This window comes from Lotus japonicus, chromosome 1 (assembly GCF_012489685.1).
Source record: "Lotus japonicus ecotype B-129 chromosome 1, LjGifu_v1.2".
Taxonomy (NCBI): domain Eukaryota; kingdom Viridiplantae; phylum Streptophyta; class Magnoliopsida; order Fabales; family Fabaceae; genus Lotus; species Lotus japonicus.
Window position 1 is genome coordinate 82,439,145 of NC_080041.1, and position 25,129 is coordinate 82,464,273.

Sequence of the window (25,129 nt, forward strand, 5' to 3'; positions counted from 1 at the left end):
TATTTCCAAAACATGTCATGCTTACTTCCAACTATAAATACATTTACATCGAACCTTGAACAAGGCAAGTACCTGAGGTTAAAAAAGAAAGCACACAACCTACAAAACCTAACAAGAATCAGATTCAACAAAGAATCTATTATGCAAAGACACCGCAAATTCGACATACTCCCTACGATTTCAACATCAGAGAAACACATGAAAGCAACGTATCGGAACCTACCTGAAACCTCAAACATAAATCCATAAAATCTCTATGCAAGCTTTTAACCGATATTGGCAAGCTCTCTAACTTAAGGCTCTAGTCTTACACACGACTATACTGTTCGATTCTTCCACTATTCTTTAAGTCCTCATCTCTGGCTCGCACAAAGGTCAAGCTTCATCAAAAGTTCTTCATCTCCTAATAGCGTTAAGCGCCCAAACAACAAGTAGCAAACAGAAAGGGTTAACTCCATACAACTACTTCACATAAAATAGAAAAACATGTTATTCGAATCTAATACATGCCATGGTAAGTAAGCTACCAATTTAATTCAAGATAGATGTCAACATATATTCAACAACATGAAATCAAATCATATATCAGCAAGATCAACGATATGGATTTAACTCAGATATCAATAACTTAACAATATAGATTACTCAGATATCAACAACTTAACAACATAGATTAAACTCAGATATCAATAAACCCAACAATATGGGTAAATCAATAACGTCTCGTAATACGAGACAATGATAAAACCACATCTCCTCATCGCCACTCATAACGTCACCCAAGACAGGACAATCACGTAGGACAAAACCACCTCATTGCCACTTAGCGCCTCAAAGGACGGGACATAACCACCTCATTGTCACTTTAGAACATCTCAAAAGATGGGACGATCCTGTGGGACACAACCACATCATCGCCACTTTATAACACCTCGAAAGACGGGACAATCACGTGGGACACAACCACCTCATTGTCACTTCGGGTAATTCAAAAAATTTCAATAGGCAAGCTAACAATACAATTCAGATAGATATCAACACATAGAATTAAATCAGATATCAACAAAATCGACAACATGAAATTAAATCAGATATCAACAATTCAATAATATATATTTAAATCAGATATCAATATAATCCAATGTTAGTGCCCTATAATGTGACTATATGCTGCTACCAAAATGGATCGATCAATAACGCCTCACAAGACGGGACAATCACGTGGGACACAACCATCTCATTCTTACTTAGCGCCTCAAAGGACGAGACAATCGCGATGGAAACAACCACCTCATTGCCACTTTAAAACATCTAGAAAGATGGGACGATCTCGTGGGACACAACCACCTCATCGCTACTTTATAACGCCTCGAAAGACAGGACAATCACGTGGGACACAACCACCTCATTGCCACTTAGGAACATCTCGAAAGATGGGATGATCACGTGGGACACAACCACCTCATCGTCACTTTATGCCAGTCAAAACATCTCATCAACCTCAGTAGTCACTCAATCAACAATTTCAAATCTAATAATCAAGCCAGAGTAACCACATGTTATTCATATTATCAACAAACATAAATCAATTCAATTATGCAACTAACTTATCAAGTAAATTATTAAGAAATGAACAATGACCTAAGCCCCAGAAAACAAAGGCGTAAGCCTCAAGGTTTAACAATGGTCGAAGCCTCAGAAAATATTTGGCAAAAGTCTCAGAAGCAATCAACATAAGCAAGTGTACAACATAACAAAACATGCTAACATTTCATTCCAAAACCATCAAGCTAAACACCTTCATCTCAAAGCAAGTAGTGCAAATAAAGCAGGCAGGTCTCAAAGACACTTCTATACTGAGTTATCCTAACCTTTTATTTCTCCATCCAAACTCGACATCGCAATTCGATCCAAAATCAAGTTCTCAAACTCGGAAGTTCTCTGGAGCGTCCTCCTCCGTCGTGAAATCTCACCGCTCGCTCCAAAAACTCTTTCCTCAAGTCAACTCGTTCCAAACCTTAAGGAAAGTAACCTTGCTTAGTCACTACGAAACAATATAAACTATTAACACTAATCAAAACCCGAAAAGAAGCTTTCAAAACTTCAGAGTTTGACATTTTGGCATGAATGGACAGCAGGACATTTGTTCACTAAAACGCGCATAACTCGAGCTACAAAACTCGGAATGACACGAAACCAAAGCCAAAATTTCGACAACTGAAAGAGCTACGCTATAGCTCAGGTCATAAAAACCCAAAAATTATTTTTGGACACAGTACCATTTCAACAAGTTTCGGCCACTACCAAAAATAGGGTTTCTCGAACTTTTTCTTCGATCTAGTTTAATTCCTAGGTATCCTTAGGCGATATATAGGGTAGGGAAACACTCGGAACAATCACGAGAGCTAAAACTAGAATATGCGGCTTTTTGGTCCAATGAAATTGCCCGAAAACTCAAAGTCGATATTTTTCGCAACAGATTTTGAATAGCGATAAACAAGGCCTTTATCAACAACTAATCTCAAAGGCACTAAGCAAGATTAAGGCTTTAAGCTTCAAAAAGCAACAATTGAGTATAAATGAGTTTTTGGCTCAGATTTCATATTGACGACGCCTCGTTGAAAATCCGAGCGTACAGATCATGAACATAGCGTGTTGGGTTAGTATAGAAGATATTTGGAAAGAAAAATCGAAGTTATCAGACATGGTAAAAGACACCAGAAAGAAGAAAAGGATGCAAGTGTTATGATCCTTACCTCTGTGCCTATTCAACGCAACTAAAATCACGATGATCCGGAAAGAATCGGACCTGCTCTGCTCCTCTCCCTCTCTTTTAAAGCTCGCGGCCTCTCTCTCTCTCTCTTAAAGTGAGGGGAATAATGTTTTCCTCTCCTTTTATAAGGGGGAAAAGGAAAATTTCGCGGGTTCGGTCGTTTTGCTACTTTCATCTACTGATTTTAGGTAAATATTCGGCGACAGAATGCCGAAACTTATTTCGAGGCTCACTTAATATAAGAAAAGGATTTAAACGCAGTAAGCATCAAATACGCCGAAAAACTACTTTTCGAAGTTGACATCGGATGAAAAAACTTACTTCTGGAAAAAAATCGCAAACATCGAAAGAAAAGAGGCTTCGCGGATGGAAACTTCGTTAGAAGTTCCGAATAGAAAAAATCGTTATTCAGGGTCTTAATTAAAGTCCCCAAGAAGTTAAAGTCTAACTTCAACGAACTTCCGGGAAGCAAAACCTATCGTGCGTACAGTCTAGAGTTCCATATCGAAACACTGGTCATGGAAAAAATACCCTGAAGTTCTTATTTTTTCTTCAATTGTAAAATTCTCTTAAACAGTGCTCTAGGAGCGGATATAGTCTCTTTCGGACACTCTCGACCTTAGTCGGGTGCGAATATGACTCGTGCTATTACTTAAGCTGACTACAATATCATTCATAGTCATAAACTGAACTTAATTATCATATAAATAATTTTCATGACTCACAAAGGGTTCGAGTCAGAAAAATAACATAAAAATAATAGAATATAAATACTTAATTAATTAATATAACGAAAATGAATAAGTAATCTAGTTATTTATTTCATGGTCTTACAATACATGTTTTTTTTTTTTTTTACAAATTTAAATGTATATATTACCCTCACAACATCAAATTTTTGGATCCATTAAGCCATCTTGAAAAGGAGAATCCTAAAGGAACAAGAGGAGGAAGTGACTTGGTTACGATGTTAGTACGTGTTGAAAAAATCTGTTGAGAAGATGGTGCAACACTTGAACAAAAAGATGTTGATGATGGAAGCACTTAAAGATTTTAAGCATGTATACACATTAACATTTAGGTTCACTTCGCTCCACTGATTAATGTATAGGGAGATACCAGGAATCAAGCCATGTACATGCAAGTAGCATAGGGAATTAGCTATCCACTAGATCAACTCAACATATTGATATAATCTCGAAATTTAATTATTATAACCAGTAATATAATACAATGCATTTTCCAAGTTTATATATTTTGAAAATATTTCTTATAGTAAGTTGATCATGAGAATAAGAAGACGCATGAGACACAGTCGGAGATATTCACGAACAACATGACAATCAATGTCCTGATGCTTCGCATGCTCATGGAAGATTGGATTAGCCGCAATATGAAGTGCACTTTTGCTATCACCGTAATTAAATGACAGCCTAACGAACACATTGGACATGAAGATCTCGTAACAGAAAAGACAACCATTGAAGCTCACAATTTGTAGAAGCCAAGGCACAATACTCTCTTTCAAAAGAGGACCTAACCAGTCAGGGACGAATCCATTCACTTAATAATGGGGGCTGGCACCACGAGAATTTTATGTTAATGTATATATGTTAATGTATATGTGTGTTATATTTTCCCACAACTTCTGGATCCTTCCTTCACCACGAGATTCCTCTCTTAGATGTGCTACCTCAAGGCTAAGGAAATACTTGAGAAGACCCAAGTCTTTGATTCCAAAAGCCTTATGTAGCTTGGACTTTATGAAAGAAAATTCTGTTAACTCAATTTTGGACCTTATTAATTGATTTTGATATGCTTAATTTGTGATTTAGTTTGAGAATAAATAGAATAACTGCAAATCAGAACGATTTGTTAAAGCTCAACAAATTTGTGAGAAGAAAAAACCATTGCAAAAACTTCCAAAAACATGGCCACAAATACATGTACCCAAAATACAATTGTAAAACACATTATAATAAAACGATAACTAATTCTTGACATATAAATTCAAACCATAGCCTGTACGTACTTGCTTTTATTAGAAGATCATTGAATTTAATTTATTTGGTAGAGAGAGGACATTGCTGCTCCGTTTAGAAGAACTTTTTGGAGATTATCTTTTGACATAAACACTTATGTAAGTGTTTAGAATAATTTAAGTAAACAACTTATTGTATATGTATAAACTATTGTAAACTTACTTTCATAAGTTGTTCATATTAACTTTTGAATGAGAACTTATATACTTATGTATATTTATAAACTATTTTTGATTTATTTTCTCAAATTAACATGTGAATAAGTACTTATGCGATAATCCCTTATTACCTTAAGTGCTTAATTAAGTTGTTTACTTAAACTCTTCCAAATCTTCTAGTCAATAAATTTTAAACCATGGCCCTTTTCCTTACATTAATAGATTCCAAAACAAACACTAACTAAAAAACGAAAGCTATAAATGAAATTTACAATATTTTATTGAATAAGATAAAACATGTCCTGCATAGAGTTTAAGGACGAAATTCTAGAATTCACGAAAAACGAGATAATGTTTCACTATACAAAAGCCTTTGCAGTGAAGTCTTTTTAGTATAGGGGGATTTCAATTCTCGGAACCTCCTTTCTTGTGAAAGCATTTTTGCAAACCTGCAAGGATTATGGCCAACATTTTAATGCCAAAAATATGGGGAAAAAAGATATATAAACTGAATAGTAATAGGCATAATCATTGAATGATGTATTAATTGTAATAAACATGTAGTGGCTTTTGATCTTATACCTTCTGAGAGCATCTTCATTGGTCTCCCAATTTTCAATCGGTACAACCAGATCACCAGTCTCTAAATTAACCTGAGTTACTGGTTTCTTCAACAACCTTTCCCCAATTTGGCTCAAATTTTCCAAATTCTCCTTTGTTGCAACATCAACTGAAGAGTCTGTGCCCAACAATGTATCATCCTGCATATATAGTGATTGAATTTCACAAAAGTAAATTTCATATTAGCACAATCTTTCATAAAATTGTTTCTGAAGGATAACTAATTAAAGAGAAAATCTGAGTTTAATTACCTCATTTACCTGTATCCGGAGGTAATTATCGTGTGATTTAAGTGCTTGAGTGGTTGTAGAAAGATGGAAATCAACCATATCCGCAGATGATTGAGTAAACAAATCAATCAATGGAGTAGAACCACTTTTGGTTAACCAATCTAACAGACCCCACTTGGCTGTCATTTTTGCATTGAACTTCTTTTCATTCTTGGCTGTCCCGGTTCCTAGTGAGATAATGAGGAAGCGACCATATTCCATGGGCTTGATGGAAAAGAAGTCTGGATTTTGATTCATGATCTGCTTGGTTACTTCATTCAAGGCTACTAGAGTCTGTGACATTAAATCATGATCAAAAATAGATTAGTCCATGTTTATTTATGACAATGATGAGTAAGTTTCTATAACCATAATTAACAATTTACGCATACATACCGGATTATTTGCACAAACACCACCATCAACAAGGTTGAATTCTTGTAAGTTCCCTTCAGAGTCTTGGTTCCTGAATGAGTATGCGGGAAGATAAGTAGGTGCAGCAGAGGTGCCGATGCATACATCAGAAAGTTGAGCATCAAAACAAGGAGAATTTTTGATCTTATAAGAAGAGAAAATGGTCGGTTGCATTGTTTTGATGTCAAAAGTGGGGATCACAACATTGGTGAGTGTCTCATGCACACGAGTTTCGCCAAGCTTCTCCCGCACCACCTTATGAAGGTACTTCCCATTGTATTTTGGTCCTCTTATTGACTTGAGCAAATTTCTTATAGATACAAAGGGCCCCCTGTGTTGGGGGAAGATCTTGGGGCAATGTTCCAAGTAAAATGGTTTGATGTCCTTGGCCGCGAAAAGTGGACGTTGTTTATCATTTGGAGCACTTAACATGGCGGTTACAAGACCGCCCGTGCTTGTTCCTGCAATCACATCGAAGTAATCTGCAAGCCTTGCAGACTCACCATCCAACTCCTGCACATATAAATCCTTGTTAATACTATATACTAATGTATTATGTTTAATTTATATATGTTTGTGCATTCCACGAGCTAAAGTACTAATATATATATATATACCTGAAGTTGTGCTTCAAGGAATTCGAGAATAGTTGCAGGAATAATGCCCCTAATACCACCCCCATCGATGCTGAGAACAGTTACCAAGTTTCCATAGGTGGGAGGTTGAATCTGTAGAAGGGATGATTTTGATCTCTCCATTTATGTATATACACTGGTCACACAGAGTGAAAAACAGATTATTTGAAGATGAGAAGAAGAAAGCTTTGGAAGAAGCTCTAAATTTGCTCTGGTACCTAATTGAAAACTGAGAAGAAGTTCATACAATTGCATGATATCATAGAATGAAAAATGATTTCATTACTCAGAATTGTATTTATTACACAAGTTTATATACAATGATTAAAGGTGTAACAAATTAACTAATGCTAGTCTAACAAATTAACTAATGCTAGTCTAACAAATTAACTGATGCAGCTAACTAATAACAGCTCTAATATAACTGCGGAAGGAATTGATGATAAAAAAGCTGAAAGCTTATGAAGTGGTTTGCACATTGTGGGATCGTTTGAACTTACGATTATAAGACGTTGTGGAAAGCTAGATTCAAGTTTAATTTGAAGTAAGGTGGATTCAATATTTTAGTTTGTTGTTAAATTGGTTTCCTTAAAGTTCTATTTATAGAAATTTTTAGATTAGTCTCTAGTTTAAACACCCACCATTGTTTTCAATTATGATATTGAACGGATAAACGTAATTATTTTTTTGAAATTAGATAAACGTAAAATTAAAATTTTCTTGAATTGAAAACTACTTTGTTATTCCATAGACTTTGGAAATCCTTCCTCACGTGTAACATGTTTTCTTTTATGGACGTTGTTACCTATTTGGAAAAGATAAGATCGCATGTTCTCACAATAATCCGAGATTTGACATGTGTTTTCATCTATTGGTTCATCTATTGGATCTAGCAGCTCGCTTACCACTAAATTAACACCTTGTTGGTTAAAGAATACAGTAACATTTTTAATATACTTTATTTTTTTTATACAGTTGCATTAGCTCAACTTTGAAACATCCGCTTAAGTTATTAATAACAACATCCACCGGTCGCATATATAAGCAAAAAAAAAAACATTTTAGATTTAATGAATGTATCTAGTCATAACCTTAAAAACATTAATGACTAAATATATTCATTAAATGAATGAACCTAAAATGTCTTTTTTGCTTATATATGTGACCGGAGGGAGCCAAAATTAATGTATTTTAAGGTTATGCACAAAGTTTAAGAGTTCATTAATTGATGTTATAATTTGACTGAAACACTCTTATTTAATATGAGTTATATGAAAGAGAGAATAAACATCATTGGTCAGCGCTAATTGGTGAGAATTGTGATTGATAGAAATAAGAGGTGGTATTTAGGTGATACAATATTGAATGAGGGCATGAATGAAAGAGAATGGGATATAATGTTTTGGATATGTAAAACAATAATGGTTTTGAAACAAAAAAAAAAAAAGTTAAAACTACAATAATTTTGGAACGGGAGAGTATTTAAACTACACATTTGATGATTTTTGTTTTGTTTTTATTTCTTACTCCACTTCTTATCACATCTCATTTATTACTTTTCTACTATTTTTTCTTACTTTGGGTGTTTATAACTCTCTATTCATTCAGAGTGTCGAGGGATTAGTCTCATAGCTGCCGGTTGTGAGATACCTTGGAAAAAAAACCTCTATATTCAATGTCTACAAATATTTTCCATATTATAATTCACAAGAACTTTACCTCTTTGTTTACGGCACCCGAATGTATTTAAAAGAATAATAAATAACCGTGAAAAAGTCACCTCATCCCATGGCTTGGTCAATTCATGAAAACAGGGGTCTTCGTAGAAATGGAGGCTGATCTGATCATGAGCTACCGTCCTGACTAATTCCCTTTAAAAATATATTAGTAAGTATAGTATTTTTTTACATCGGAAATGTATATTAGAGAGTATAGTAATTAAGAATTATGCTAAAATCATGGAAAAAATTAATTAAAAATTTGGGGTAATTATTTGTATATATATGATATTAAAAAAGGTAAAATATTGTGGGGCCAATTGCGAGTAGCTAAATTTAGACAACATGCAATAATTAATTAAAGATATGTGTGTGAAAAAAAAAAAGTAAATTTAAGTTTTTACTTCTGTTGACAAGTAGTAGTAAAAACTAATGAGTTTAATGGATATGCACTGACAGTGTAAAATAGTTTTACACAGACATCCAATTGAATTCCGCCAAATCAGAAAATATGTTATTCTTTTAATTAAAATTAAGGTCAGATGTAATTATCTCTCTTATGTGGCATGCTTTGATTGGATAACTGTGTAAAACTATTTTACACTGTCAATGCATATCCATTAAATTCAAAACTAATTTTATGATTGATAATTTTTTGTCTCTATCTACTTACACGGTAAACAAAGCCCAATTAACTTCAAAGTACTGTTCAAAAAAAAATGAAAGTAATAAGTTACATGTTTTATTTTGGTAAATGTAATAAGTTACATGTGCTCCGCATTTTTAAAGAGTTGTAGATTTTTTAGATAAGTACTAGTATAGCAGCCCGTGCCATGCACGGGTAGCTTTTTTTGAAATTTTGTAAAATTATTATATTTAAAATAATTGTGGTAAAATTATATTTGAACTAATTATGATATATTTCTAATCTTTAAATTTTCGTGTGCATGAAACTTAGATTATCATTTATCTTTTATAAGATATGTATAAAAATATTTCAAGTTTACATATGTTTGGGAATAAATTTTATGAAAATATGAAATTTTACTTTACAACATTGGGCCCAAAAATAATTAAATGTAACACACATATATTTCTAAAACAAAAGGTTTTTTAATGAAACAATTAAAGGTTTATTTTTTGGTCGAATACAATTAAAGGTATGTACAAAGGTTCTCATGAGTTAGTAAGCACACACAGCCCTAGAAAAACCCAAAACCAATCCAAGCCCTAAACAACCAACCAACCCAAAGAATAAAAAGAAAAACTCAATTAACCTTTATTAGTTTTTTTTGAACGTAACATTTATTACCTAAATCCTGAAGAATCATCTCTTCATTATTTATTATATTATCATACTTTTATTTACATTCGCCCCACAAATTATTGAAAAAGTTTGAAAAATTATTAAAATTATATTATTCATATTTTAAACATGAAAATATTTTCATGTAAAATATTTTCCACCTAAAAACTTTATACCCTAAAATTTAAACACAAATAAATGTAAAAAATATATATCTTCTAATCATTGTACCATATATTATAATATTATGCTTTTATATATTTTCATTCCTAAAAGTTTTCAAAAAAGTACTCATATTATATTCTCAAATATTTTTTCCTAGTTTAAATATGAAAATATTTTCATGCAAATGTCACTCACCGTAGTCGCCTTTTTCCCATACTACACATCTTTACTATCATACATTTATTCCTTTTTATATATATTTCCTATTAAAATTTATGAAAAAGACTACTTAAAATGTTTAAAAACTATATTAGTTTAAACATGAACGTTTTTCAAGTAAAATGTTCCTCCCGTAGAATCTTTCAAAACATATTACTCCTTGTGTAAGTATTTTTCCTATATATATAGAATCCTCAAAATAGTAAAAAAGAAAAAAATACTAAAGTGTTCTTACAAATTACCCGCAAAAGCATTTTACCTTGTAATTTAAATGGTAATAAATAATATATATATATATATAATTCTTTTGGTATAACAAAAATTTAAATTATACCCTTCAGATCAATCCCTAAACCTTCTCATCCCCAACACATATGTCTATCATCTCTTCCACTTGAGCTATCATCTGAGGACAAATAATATATGCTAAAATATGTTTTCTATCCCTAAAAATTTGGGATCTTTGGCTTAAGCCCCTCAAAAATATATTTTTAGAAAAACACCCCTATTTAGAAAATAATACTGAACTTTTGGTCCCTTTCGTTACCTTCAATCCATTGAGTGCTGAATCACTAAACGGAAGCTGACGTGACATTATTTTAGAGGGACCTAAAATTAAAAACAACGAATTGTGATCTTAGAGGACCTAAAACCAATTTTTCATAGTTTTAGGTTTCTTTAAAATCATATGCTTTGGTTTTGGCCCCTCTAAAATCATGGTTCTTTTGGTTTAGATCCATCTAATCTCTAAAGGATGGAAGGTGAAGGCAGGAGGGGCTGAAACCTTAATATTATTTTTTATTTATGGGTTTTTTTCAAAAAAAATAATAATTAGAGGGACCTAAACCAAAGAACCCTAATTTAAAGGATAAAAACATATTTATGCCAATAATATATTTTAATCCTCATACCAAAACATATTAAACTTTATATATATATATATACTTTCAAAATTATTTAAATAATTTGACTAAATTACCGAAATTATATTTTAAAAAATTTATTCATTATTTTTAAAATTACGAAATAGTAATTAAAATTATGAAAAATGTTCTTCCGATGTGGGAGATTTTAATACACATTACTCACCGTCAAAGTATTTTTTCTATAAAAGTATTTTTATAGTAAAATATCACTCATAATGGTAGCTTTTTCCCTGAACAAAATATTTTAACTGTCATGTTTTAATTTCTTTTTATATATTTAATCTTAAAATGATTATTTCTAAAATTATGAAAAAACGTTCAACATGATTTTTTTCATGAAAAATGTTCTTTATGGGTGCTTTTAATATTACACCACGTGAAAATATTTTTTCTATCAAATTATCATGCTTATATATAAAAAAAAATACCCATGGATAATTTTTTGGTATATTAGAAAGATACATTACACCCTCAGGAATTGATCTCTGGACTTCCCTCACTCAACTCATATGTTCCTAAGTTCTTATTGCTTGAGTTATCATTCTGAGTCAACTCACAAGTAAATTATAAGAACATTCTAGTAATTGTTTGAATATTTTGAGGATTATATATAAATATAATATCAAAAAAAAATTATGTATTTATTTCTAAAATTATTTAAACAATTTTGACTTAATTACCAAATTTATATTAGAAATTACCTAGTAATTTAAATATAAGTGAATGTATTTTTTAGTACATCTGAAATATAAATTGCACCCTCCAATGATTTATCCTGGACCTCTCCCACCCAACTCATATGTTTCCTAACTCTTACCACTTGAGCTATTATTCGAAGACATATAAGTGAATGTATAAATATGCATATATATATTTTACTAATTTTTTGGATTGTTATTATCCTTCTCGTTGTAGTACTGTATAGATATGAAGAGGGCCTTAAAAAACAAATGGTAAAATTATCGAATTTTTTTTAAGAAAATTAAGTTATGAGATTTCAACGAAATTTTTGTTATCCAAAACCTATAACTGTCCCTTGAATGTTTTCAAAAAAATTGGTTGCTCATGAAAATATATCTCACTTGATCTAACAGTCTAGAAAATATTCAAATTTCTAACATAATCGAGACATGTATTAGTGGAGCCTTTATTTTTTTAATTTTAAATCTCGATTTTCCTTCTAATGTGTTTTTATTTTTTTGACGGTCCTTCAAATGTGTTAATCATCCAGCATTAGTTCATATATCATTCAGGGACCTATACCTAGTATTTTAGTTGTGCATAAAACCTACCTTTTTATAAATTTTTATTATTAAATCATCTATTAAAGATTAAGTCTTCACAATAAAAAAATATTATATTAATTGATACTACTGAAAAAATAATTTAAGGACTTCAGCTGTCTTTTACATCCAATAATAACTGCAAGCCAGAAGCTCCTTCAAGGCCAGGGATGACCATAAAGCCATAAAACCAATGGATTGTGCAATGGTGTTTAATGACGCATCTTCCTATGACAATTGTATTCTCAAACATCAGAGTCTGTCTACTTAACCACGAAAATTGTCATACATCATATCATATGGCATGTTGCCGTCTTCCAAAGCTCTTCATACCTTGCCCTGTTTACTGAAACCATGTTGCAAATGACATTCCCTTGTTTAAATCTCAACATTTTTTCTCTTCTATAGGTTGGTAACCTCTGCTATTCAATGTGTTATATGACTTCCAGCCACATCTGAAATTGCAAGAACAAAATATCAGAATCTTGAAAAAATACAAAAGATGATTAAGTGAGCCCCTTCCTGCCACTGTTAGGACAAATAAAAACATAATTTTCAGGTTTCTTTCACTTGACTGCACAAAATTTCACTGCAACCAAAAAGCATAACTGTCAAAGGAAACTAACTGATCCAAGCACAAAAAACATAATTTTGCAATCAATAAATCCAACTTAGATAAACTCAGCAGTGCTCCATCGTTACCATTAGTAAACACTGCCAATAATTTACCTAAATAAAACACTCATTAAATAAGTTCAATAGTGCTCCATCCTTATCATCAGGAAAGGAAGCCATCAATAAATCAAATCATTTTCCATTAATAAAGTTCAATGGTTCTTTGAAGATCTTTATTTAAAATAAAATGGACCTGCTTGAAATGTTGATTGTTTATCAGTATCACCCAATTCCATTATAAACAATACATACTTTCATTTGCCACTCACATTAAAACTTGATTAGACAAAAAACAGTGAACAATAAAGGAAACCCCTAACTCCTGCACTTGGACTTTTCCATGGTCCCTGATAGCAACAGAAGAAAATAAATTTACTTCAGCAAACCATGGCACATAAATTCTTATGTTAAAATTCAAATAGCAAAATACATTTGCTTTCAGCTTCGTGCTTATGTTCCAAATTAATGTTCCTAAATTATTGTCTTACTGAATCAAGAACTATAATTATTCAATCCTCTTGCTTCTCTATATAACTTCCACTAACCATTCTGCATTATCCCTAATACCCATAATCTTGCTGAATAAAGAACCAAAATCATTCAAAGAAAATCCATTCAGTTAAGTGAATCCTAATGTTATTTTTCAATTCGCTGACCCAAAGAATGTATCACTTCCTACTAACCCAAAGAATGTATCACTTCCTCCTCTTTAGCTAATGTCACCTGAAATAAGTTCAAACTAAAATGGGTTGCAGAGAAAAGGAACACCAGCGAACAAAATATATTTAAAACACGGATAAAATAACAGAGAACCACTTTTCACATCTCCACCACCCATCAACCCATCAATAACATTATCTAGCTAAATCCTTTATTTCAATTCAAAAGATGCTAGAATCAGATAAGATGAGGAAAAGAAAGAGGAACACATACTTTCAGAAGCAAGTAAAAACGGATACATCCTATCAGCATAGTGTAGCGTCCCAAAGTCCCCTCTCACACAGTTATTGCCTCGAATCGTTGCGGCCTTACCCTTTATCGTTAAGCCTCACCCTGTGAAAAAAATTCATGATTAAAAGGTGTCGATAAGAATGGTGAAGACAGCCTCGCAATTATATAGTAGAGAAGCACATAGTAGAATTATTACTCCGATACGGTCATTGTTTTCTACCTTATATGCTAGGATTAGTTGGAGGGGGAAGTGATCAGTTGCAAAACAACTCCATCAACTCATCTCTATTTATAGTACGCCAAGGAAAGTTACAAAATTGCATGCAAAGTACAGAAGATGATACTCTTAGATCAGAAAGCAAAGAGAAGAAAAATAGAGCAAGATTCACAAACCCACCCAGATCCTCCTTACTATGAACTGATGTCCTCTGCAGGCTCCATGTCCAATCACCGTTGCCAAATCCAGAGAAGTCCCCTTCCGCCACCTTCATCTCCCCATCCAACTTTGTCTTCAAGAAATCCTGCCAGCCATCCCTCCAAAAATAAGAATTAATCAACAAAAAATAGATGAAAACAAATGTTCGAGAAGACAGGAAAAAAAACTGAATTAAGAGAAAAAAAAATAGATAACAGGGATGATGAAGAAAATATTCTTTGATGAACAAATTTGACGTACTTGTAATTGCTCCTTTTAATGAGCTATAGAAGGAAAGATTTTAAACAGATGATTAGAATTAGATTGAATGAAGTTGAGAGCTAAATATCAAGCCCTTCAAAGCTTCACTATTTATAGGAATCAAGTAAAAATAACGTGCTTGAAACTGGTTGAACAATACATAAAGACAGAGTAGGATTCATAGGAGATATCATGGCAAACACATGGCTAGGGCACGCATGGTGAAGAAAAAGTCTGTATCACCTTCTTGAAATTCACGAATAAGTAACCAAAAACACACGTTTGCACTGCAGCTGAATGATGACAAATTTTGATTGGCTGCCATGGACGGTTGGAGATAAATTAGGCAATAATAACCTAAACCTAGTTTTAAAAAGCTATTATTATTTTATTTTTAAATACAGCCTGGATATATTGCAACACATGCTGTTTTTTATTTTCAAATATAGCCTGGATGAAGACCGATTTTTTTTTAAGTCAATTTCCACAAATCTTTCCAAAAAAAAAATTCCACACTAAAACATACTTTTTGAATTGATTTATAATCTTTAATACTTTTTTAATACTAAAAAATATTTTCCATCAAAACAAAATACTAAAAAAATATAATCTTGTCAATAAATTAAATCTTTAATGCAATATATTTATTCTTTAAAAAATTAATGACTTCTAAATTGTCAATCAAATTAACGTTAAATGCAATAAATTTTATATATGCAATGAATTGTCAACCAGTTTAAAAATTTTTTGATAAGAGATATTCTGATTCTTTTAGAAAAATGTTGAACCAATTAAATTTGAAACAAAGCACACTGATAGGTTGTTTGGGCGGTTAGAGGGAAAGTGGGCCATAATAATCTAGATATAGGTATAGAAAAGTAGTTTATTTATTTAATTATTTATGAAATACAGCTGTAATCCAATTGAAAACAGATTCAATACATATTACATCTCAATCCTTGTTTCACCACGTGTTGAATTCTAGGACTTGCCTAAAATAGTAATTCGAATTTCATTTAGAATTTTTTTTAACAATTCTGCTAACGTGGCGCAAGATCGGGGTGGGTTTCTCCAATGACACGTGGCAAACTTTCCTTCTAATGGTTTCTCCTTTTATTTATATTGAGATTGAGATTTTGACGGAGTATATGTTAGTCCTATATTTTGTATTGAGAAAACTTTTCGTGATAGAAAGAAGTTGCTATAAAATAATATAGCAGATTTAGACAGCTTTCGAAATTTTAAATATAAGAGACATCTGCATAAGCTTGGATGGTAAGAAATCTTAATTATATTTTATTTTTATTTTCATTTACTATTAATATTTTAACTTCATATACATATAACAAATGTGTAAAAATTAAAAATAATTAAAAATATATTTTCATTTTTCAACCAAAACTTGCATTTGTTTTGTTAAGATTTTTTTTTTATACTAAAAAATACAAATGTTATTAAAAAATAATAGATAAATAAGAAAATATATATTAAAAGGAAATACACGTGTCAATGTCCAAGTAGAAGAGGTATACAAAATGCTAACATGCCTATAGAAAAAGTCTCATTAATATGTCGCAAGTAGCAAATAAACTATATGGGTTGGTTCGAGTGGAAAATGCTCAGATCTTTTAAGCATGTAGTTCCTTTGATAAAATAAAAGTATGTGGTCATGAGTTCAATATTTAGATCTATATGTATGAAAGAATACGGTTGGAAGGAATTTCCGGTTCGGGGTGATTATTGATTAGTCTCTCACCTAACGGGTGAGAAAATACTCTGGAAAACTGAAGAAACAAAAATCAAATAAACTACTCTATCTAAGAGCATTAAAAACTATATTTTATGTTAAATTTGAAAAAAGTCAGGTTATGTTTGTTTTGATGATAGAATCTATAAAACATGATTTTTGACGTTTTGTAGTATATTCTATGTTTTGAAAGGTTTATATTAGAAATATCTTTTAATTGGAAGCCAGTGCTAACATGAAGAATCATATGCTAAGTAAACATGCGATAAAAGCGGTGATATATCCAGAAATTTGAAATTATCAGGCAAAATATATACACATATATATGTAATATTATTAAAATATAATTTTTTTGTAGGAGCAATTAATTAATAATATATATGTTTACATAGGACTTATAAGACAGCACTCAAGTGCTAAGTCTTATTAGTGTGCTATATCATCAAAATGTGTAATTAGCACATAATATCTGTTAGTACATACTAAATGTTTTGATAAACAAAGTTTTAACTATCTTTCAAAGATATTTTCATAAACATAACTCAACCCTAATTCTTTCTTGTATTACTTTCATTACTCAATTGGAATCGGAGCTCAACTCAACCTCTGAGGTTGCGCTTCTAACAACGTTTGAGAAAAAGATCCAGGGGAAAGCTTGTGGAAGCGCCTATCTCAATGAAGGCCGTTCGATCTCAAGGCCACATGCCTTCAATTGAGAGGACTACAGTTGCTAGGTCAAGATGAAGGTGTTCATAAAAGTCCAATTATTTTGATATGTGGGAGATCATTGTTGATGGTGACAATGTTCCTATGGATAAGGGTGTAGTTGTTCCCAGAGAATCCTGGATTTTTTAGCATAGAACATGCTTAACTCAAATGTAAAGTTCTACATGACTTTTGCCCTTAGAAAAGCTGAGTAATGATAAGGTGCATGGATTTGATATTACAAAGGATATTTGGGATACCCATGCTACTACTCACGGAGAAACCAACAAGGAGAATGGTGCCAGAGCCAACATTATCACTCACCAATATGGTACGTTCAAGATGAACTCTCGCGAGACTATTGATCAGATGATGTTTAAAAGATTCCACATACCACCAATAGTCTTAAATCACTTGGGAAGACCATCTCTTATGCTAACCGAGTGAGAAAGATCTTGAGGATCTTTCCTAAGAAGTGGAAACCTAATGTGACTGCCATGAAGGAAGCTATGAACTTTCAACCTTGAGGCTGACTGAGCTTCTAGGTTTTTTCGAAAGTTCATGGCTGAATCTGTTTGATGAAGAAACTAAATTCAAGAGTGACAAGAACATCGCTCTCAAGGCTAGAGAGGAAGCCGCTAAGACGAAGAAGTCTTCTATTGTAGGCGCAGAAGATGAAAGCAGGGTTCAAGAAAGTTCTTGAGTAGAAAAAAGTTCAAGAAGCCCTTCATGTTAATCTGATTAACTGACGTGACAAAATTTTAGAAGTACAAGGATATATAGAAACGATTAATTTAACAGAATGCCAAGCAATTCACTGTACGGCTGTACCCACTGACAGAGTTTGGACATTCTCTAGCTGTTGAAATTTACGTGGGGGCAAAGTACTTCATCAAATACAAAACTAAAAACCAGAGTAAGGACTTAAGGGGTCGTCACATCAACCAATTTTGGCAAAAAAAACCCTTCTAAGCATGCAACTAATATATTGATATAGAAGAAATGAGAAGGAGCCAAGCCAAGAACCTTAAGCTAATAAAGCTACGATGTGAAGTGCCAAAAACAATTCACATCCTCATAATCAATTCTAAAAATCAGAAGTTGCTCGCAGAAGCTTTTCTCTAGAATTAATTATGGCTTCAGAATCAATTATAGAAAGATTTTCAAACATGTACTAAAATGCAATAATAGACGTAGTCATACTTAAGATAATTATTCCAGAAAACAAGTTCAAATTTTTCATTACTCCTACGAGTCTAAAACGAATGATTAATTGAATTCCTATCATGCTACCTCAGGTTGCCAAAATTCAACTCCACTCCACAATTAGGAGGGATTCTTCAGAATTCAACAGATCAAGCAAGTTACAAGGGAGAGAAGTTAATTTGCTCATACAAACTTGATGCTGTTGGAAGTACTACTCCACTGCACTGCACTTCATTCAGCTTACTTGCTGTTGGTGACCTCCATAAACAGGGTAAGCCCCATAAGCAGCAGCAAATGTGCTGGGATCATGAGGCGATGGCGGAAAAGCATATCCATAACCATCATAAACAGGTCCCCCATAATACGCCCCATTCCAAGGACTGCCGAAATCCCCTCTAAACTGCTGACCAAAGATATAATACCAATTTAGATAGAATCATTGCAATAATGAATGACAGACAGCATGAAGACAATTAGAAGCTCTAGCAGTTACTAGAAAATTTGTCTTAAAAGAATATGAATATATTAAATGAATTTGGCTTTTTAACTATAACAGTCACTTCATTTTAACGTCACAATTAAAAAATGAGTGATTATATGCGTTACAATAAAAATTGATAAATCCAAATTAAACCAAAATATCAGAACATTAAACCAAACTTCAGTTCATTGATTTTAGCAGCCCGGAACTAAACAGAACCATTTTCTTCATATTAGGTGTGAGTTATTGCAAGAAAGCACACTTCTGAAATATAGTTGCCAATTTGATCATTTATACCAATACAAATGAGAATTTCCCAATAAGTAAATAAACAGAGTTATGTTATGCTTATGATAACCAGTTCTAACTTCTAGAATATCGATTCTCTCTATTGATTTAAGATTTTTGCTCTTTGTATTAATTTCACGCATTGTAGCACAAAAATTGCCATCTTTCTGTATTTGTATCTAATAATGCAATGCACTCTTTCTGTTTTTTTATAGTATGTATATCTGTGTCATATATGGCATCTGTGCTTTCTATGTTATTGGTCATTAAAAGACACTTGTTCCTGTAGATTCATAGACCTGATAACATGGCAACAAGAATGCATGTTTCTCTATATGTGAAAGGAAGAGAGATTACCGGCTTATTTGCCGGATTGCGGCCCCAAGAAAGACGAACTGTTTGCTTTCCAATCGTTGTGCCATTTAGCTTCTGCAACGCCTCTTCAGCATTATTTCTGGTAAGGTGGATCAGAATGATTAGTATACACATTGAGATTAATAACAACGTTATCTCTGTATATGCAAAGATTTGAGAGGGACTGAACTTACCTGTTTGCAAATTGTACAAAACCACATCCTTTTCCAACAGGTATCTTAACAGAGACTATCTCACCATACTGTGAGAATGGCTGCCTAAGATCTTCAGCATTAACATTAGGGTCAAGTCCACCAACAAATATCTATAATCAATAATCCATAGAAGAATAGTGACAATTCAATTTTTTTTTCAACAAAAAGAATACAACGTGCTAAAAAGATGAAAAGCTTACAGTTGTGTTATTAGATTCAGCTTCAGATTGGCTGGATGTGCCATTTGACTGGCCTCCTATACAAGAAAATAGACTAAATCAATACCAAACTTGTAGAGATACTTCAGATTTTCCCAGCAGGATGCAGTGGAAAAACAAATGTAAAGGTTAAACTTGAGAGACATTACAAAAAGCAACCTTGAGGTGTTGAAAACCGCAAAAGGTAAAATAGAATGAATAGATGGATTCAGGGAGTTCTATGAAATAGATACTTGCCTACTCAGGAGCAAATAACATCATGCTATAGCCCAATTAGTAAAATTGAAAGACATAATAATTGTCATTGCATTTTGCAAGCAATTTATCTATCTAAAAAGACGTGGTGGCAATGACGAACTGAAGAATATGCAAGAAGCCACAAAATTATGCAACCTGTTTATATTAGCAACAAAACTGCAGTTTCCAAAAGTTAATTAGTAACAACATGAAATATTTCATTGAATTCGATGTTTCATGTCTTCTTCTTGAAGAGTAAAATTTCAGATATCAGAAGCCAGCATGTGATTCACCTCACCTTGTTGATAGCCAGATGATTTCCTAGGAGTTGCAGCCCCAATTCGCATAGGCCTACTCGAACAGTAAACACCATTCATTTCATTCATGGCCTGAGACCTCTCATTATCATCTCCAAACCTGACGAAACCATAACCCTTTGAACGTCCAGTATTGGCATCAAAAACAACTTTTGCAGCCTTAACAGAAGGGTATTTATTAGCAAAAGTTTCATGCAACATGGTATCTGTAACATCTCCAGCTAAATCTCCTACAAAAATAGAGAGATCAGGAACATTATCTGAACGCTTGTCTCCTGTGCTAAATGTTGCCCAGTTCAGGCGGAAAGGTTGCTCCGTGTTAGGCATCAACATCCCAGCATAAGTTTGTAAGACTTTCTCAGCTGTGCTATGTGAATAGAATTCCACAAATCCATAACCCTCTGACAGACCAGTAGACTTATTGCGAATAACCTTAATAGAGTTAATCTGCAAAAAATGCGTGATGGTAAGATACCATAGTTGATCCATCTTAAACAATAAGAAAACCTCAAGTACCATTTTCTATCATACCATTGCCAAACTAATCTTTCAAAATTCAGATTATATTTTCCATCAAACTAGAATGATAAAGAATTAGCACCAAAGTCACATTTTTTCAGTGGTTAAAACTAGCTTGTTAACAAGGGCATAATCCTCCAGTCTCTTCATCCTAAACTATTCAAACTTCAAATGACACAAGCAAAATCTTACCACACAAAATAGTTCAAACTTGTGCAAACTGCACACAAACACCACTACCCAATACTTGTCTAATACAACATATTATTTTGAACACAAGTTCATGTAACATAAAACTATTTTATGTGGGGGCTTGAGAATTTAGTGTCTGTTTGGTTTTCCATTTGAAAGTGCTTTCATCCAACGGAGGTCCAAAGCCTCTTTCACATTTGGGGCATCGGAATGAGTGATTTTGAATTCCAATGCCCCAAATAGACTTCCAAACTGAAAACCAGACACAACATTAATTGTCTGCTTCATTGGGAACTTCACCTAACAAAATTTGAAAGAAATTACAGAACATTGATAACAAAATGTCAAAGTTGACATCCAAAATTGAAAAATACCCTCTTCATTCTCCAATCTTTAATTCCCAACAAATTAAACATCAATTGATTCACAAATAATTTGTCTTTAATTACACAATTAATTATCAAAGGAAACAAAAAAACAGAACAAAAAACCATCTTTGTTCCTACATTGTTGAGGTTTAAAAGAACTCTTTTTCAGTTACAGTTACACTAAAAGCAATCAAGATAAAACAAAAATCACATTATACGTAATATGCATGTAAACTGTAAAGTGTTATGACAACAGATGCAATAAGTATAGTGATGGAACATGTGAAAACCTCGCCGATGGAAGCAAAACAGCGGTGGAGATAATTCTCATCCATCCAGTGATGCAAATCACCGACCCAGATCGTCTTGTTATCGGCGGCGCTGGATCCCTGGTGCGAGTGAGACGGCACGTGCATCGGCACCTGCTGCTGGTATTGATGGTAAGGCATGTAGGCCTGCGGCGGCGGCGCGTAATGCTGTGGCGGCAACATGTGGTGCGGCATTACCATCGCGGCGGCAGGGTATTGCATCGGCACCCACTGCTGCTGCTGCGGTGGCGGCGCCAGTGCCACTGGCTGAGGCGGTTGCCGCTGCTGCTCCGTTTGTTGGGAATCAGAACCGTTGGATGATTGCATCTTCTTCTTGTTATTATGATTATAGTGCCTCTGTTTCTCTGTTATGGAAAATGAAAATGGAGAATAATTGAAGTTGTGAGAGAAAAAGAGAGAGGTTTTGAATCTGGATTTTGAGAGAGAGTGAAAGAGAGGTATAAGAGGATGATGATGTTGTGTTATTGTTATCGGGTTTGGCTTCGTGGAAGCGGTTGCGGTGGTGACCGTTGGATCACGTCATGGGCTTTGATGTAGACCGTTGGATGTGTTATGACATTGTTGTTATGTTTTGGTTCTTCTCTGCTCTAACTCTAACTAAGATCCGCCGCCACCTCTTTCTTTCTTTCTTTCAGTTCCTTCCCTCATCATACCTTAAACTCATTCTTTTTTACTTTCCTTATTCGTATAAGTCATCTAAAATGCTTACATAGGTGCCCTCTAGAATAACTTAAGTGGTAAGAGTTTGGTGATATATGAGTTTGAGAGGAGAAAATTCAATGATCAAATTCCTAAGGGTCCGTTTGGGGACAGGAAAATGAAGGACATGATCTGTTGTTTGTTACGTCAGCAGAATAGCATAACAATATCATATCTCTTATCTTATCCTGTCTATCATGCGTAAAAATTATCCTGAGGGAAAGCTAGGATATAACTTATCCTGTCAGGATATTGATATGATAAGATAACAGTTATATATATTCTCTTTTGGTATTGGAACCTCAAATTAATTTATTTCAATATATAATGATATTAATTAATAAATAAATAAATATTTTTTTAATTAAAGTATAAAGAAATAAATAATTGTTCATCTATATATATATGTAAAGCACACTTGAGTTTTTGCATTAAATACATAAGCAAAACTCAAGTGTGTATTAAAAGCAACCAAAAAAATAAAAAACTTTGTAATAAATATATTAAACAATAATAAAACTAAAATTAAAAAAATATATATTGTAAAAAACTATTCAACTACTACCATTAAATAAAAACATTCATAAACTTAAAATTTCCTTGAGTTTTGTATTTCACAAATATTAAAAATTAAATTAAATAAGAAAATAATATTTATTAGCAAATAATTTACATAAAATAATTTTAAAATTCAAAATATTCTATCTATATATATATATAAAGGAGACTTGAGTTTTTTACATTAAATACATCAAGTAATTCCTACCTCTACATTAAAATGCACTAAAAATAAAGAATTTCATTTGCAATAAATATGTTAAATAATAAAATTAAAACTGAATAAATTGTAATGTCAAAAACTATTCAACTACCAACATTAAATAATATATTTATAAACTTATTTATCTTCATTTTTATAATTATTTATATATTATATATTAATTACAAAATTTCCTATACATTTAAGTAAAAGCTAAATATAATGTGATAAAAAATTTAAACATATGTAGATAAAATATTAATTATTGACCTCAACTTGAGAAAAAAAATTAAATTTATATAAAATAAATATATGAAATATCAGAAATAGTCAATGATTGAATACTCTTCGTAAAGATATACTTATAATTTTTTTAATAGTTACATGTGTTGTTTAATATAGATTGTTATAATGTTGTTTTGTGTTATTTTATAAAATAATTTTACATACATAAAAAATTAATATATTATAATTATTTAAGTCTTTTAGAATATCTTTTTATATACATTAAAAAGTGTATAGAGTATACACAAGATGATATTTAGAATAAAATTTTATTAAATAATATTTTTATATGGAAACATTATTTATAATTAAAATTAATTAATTTTACTAATAAAAAATTAGCAAATAGTTTTAAAATTAAAAAATGCCGCAATAATTTATAAAAATATTTTTAAAATTAACATTATTAAGTATGACGTGGATGTCAAAAAAGTATGACGTGTGTGTATTTTTTTCAGAAATTTATTCAATTATAAATTTTATCTATTTTTTTTTCTTTTATTTGTTTGGAGGTGCAGGTTATACAGAGGGTGTAATTTTCATTTGCTTTTGGGTGTTTGTATGGGGTTTTTTGGCCATGTACTATGATGTTTTGACTCCTTTGAGATTTGGGTACTCTTTTTCCTTATTAGGATTTTTTCCCAATGAGTTTTTTCCTACTAAGGTTTTAATGAGACCCTCTCTCAAAGTCATTATGTGGTCATTGGGTGGGGGTTTTGTATGCGACACGGACATGTGATTCGTTGCTGACCTGTTTTTGGAGGCTTTTTAATAATATGTTATTCAGTTTTCAAAAAAAAAAACTTAAAGAAGTATAACAGAGAAAAATAATTAAGGCTAAAATTAAAAATTAATTATTTTACTAAATAATATTTTAGAATATTAAAATTATAATTTATTGTAATTATAAAAGTTAAAGTTAATTAATTGTTGATAAAAAGTATAAGAAAACGTTGATATAATTTTACTGGTGATATTAAAACTTATTAATTGATTTAAAATATTTGAAATGCACTTTATAATTTATTTTATGTTTTAATAAATTCATTTTTAAATTTTTAAAATTATTATAATGCTAACTATTAAATTTGAATAGTATTAATTATTTAAAGAAAACTCTAATACTCATAATGAAATGTTTTAAAACAATTATTTTTATTTTATTATAATTTATATGTAAAAAATGTTTATTTTTTTAAACTATAATAAATTTTATATTATGTTGATAAAATTGTAAAAACACCCGTGCAACGCACGGGTTTTATATCTAGTTAATAGTAAAATAGACTATTTACTTAGAAACATTAATTTATCAATAGTAATTGACTAATTGTCTATTATCATCAATTATTAAAATCATTTATCTACATTTTGGTCT

The 25,129-nt window shown here is 31.9% G+C and overlaps 2 protein-coding genes across 3 annotated transcripts; both read right to left on the reverse strand.

The window, feature by feature from the left end:
- Positions 1–5,307: 5,307 nt before the first annotated feature.
- Positions 5,308–7,035, reverse strand: LOC130748481 (patatin-like protein 2). Its single transcript, XM_057601712.1, has 5 exons — positions 6,895–7,035; positions 6,260–6,790; positions 5,855–6,157; positions 5,556–5,734; positions 5,308–5,422 (listed from the first exon to the last, which is right to left on the reverse strand). Exons 1-5 carry the CDS (start codon positions 7,033–7,035, stop codon positions 5,308–5,310), a joined length of 1,269 nt encoding a protein of 422 aa, XP_057457695.1.
- An 11,428-nt stretch (positions 7,036–18,463) lies between these two features.
- LOC130721390 (polyadenylate-binding protein RBP47C-like) lies at positions 18,464–22,641 on the reverse strand. 2 transcript variants are annotated; one of them, XM_057572188.1, is made up of 6 exons: positions 21,969–22,641; positions 20,581–21,046; positions 20,028–20,083; positions 19,807–19,937; positions 19,616–19,712; positions 18,464–18,892 (listed from the first exon to the last, which is right to left on the reverse strand). In XM_057572188.1, exons 1-6 carry the CDS (start codon positions 22,311–22,313, stop codon positions 18,725–18,727), a joined length of 1,263 nt encoding a protein of 420 aa, XP_057428171.1. In that variant the 5' UTR covers positions 22,314–22,641; the 3' UTR covers positions 18,464–18,724. The 2 variants fall into 2 exon arrangements, with proteins under 2 accessions (XP_057428171.1, XP_057428180.1); XM_057572197.1 differs by having other exon boundaries at positions 18,464–18,889; positions 21,969–22,639.
- Positions 22,642–25,129: the final 2,488 nt, after the last annotated feature.

What these genes read in the sequence shown, in the direction of transcription:
- LOC130748481 (XM_057601712.1), bottom strand. Translation starts at nt 7,035, where the DNA reads ATGGAGAGATCAAAATCATCCCTTCTACAGATTCAACCTCCCACCTAT. An exon ending in TCCTTGAAGCACAACTTCAG is followed by an intron (nt 6,791 to 6,894) that starts GTATATATATAT and finishes TTATATGTGCAG; the next exon opens with GAGTTGGATGGTGAGTCTGC. An exon ending in GTGTTTGTGCAAATAATCCG is followed by an intron (nt 6,158 to 6,259) that starts GTATGTATGCGT and finishes TTAATGTCACAG; the next exon opens with ACTCTAGTAGCCTTGAATGA.
- LOC130721390 (XM_057572188.1), bottom strand. Translation starts at nt 22,313, where the DNA reads ATGCAATCATCCAACGGTTCTGATTCCCAACAAACGGAGCAGCAGCGG. An exon ending in CTGAATCTAATAACACAACT is followed by an intron (nt 19,938 to 20,027) that starts GTAAGCTTTTCA and finishes TATTGATTATAG; the next exon opens with ATATTTGTTGGTGGACTTGA. An exon ending in TTTGTACAATTTGCAAACAG is followed by an intron (nt 19,713 to 19,806) that starts GTAAGTTCAGTC and finishes CCACCTTACCAG; the next exon opens with AAATAATGCTGAAGAGGCGT.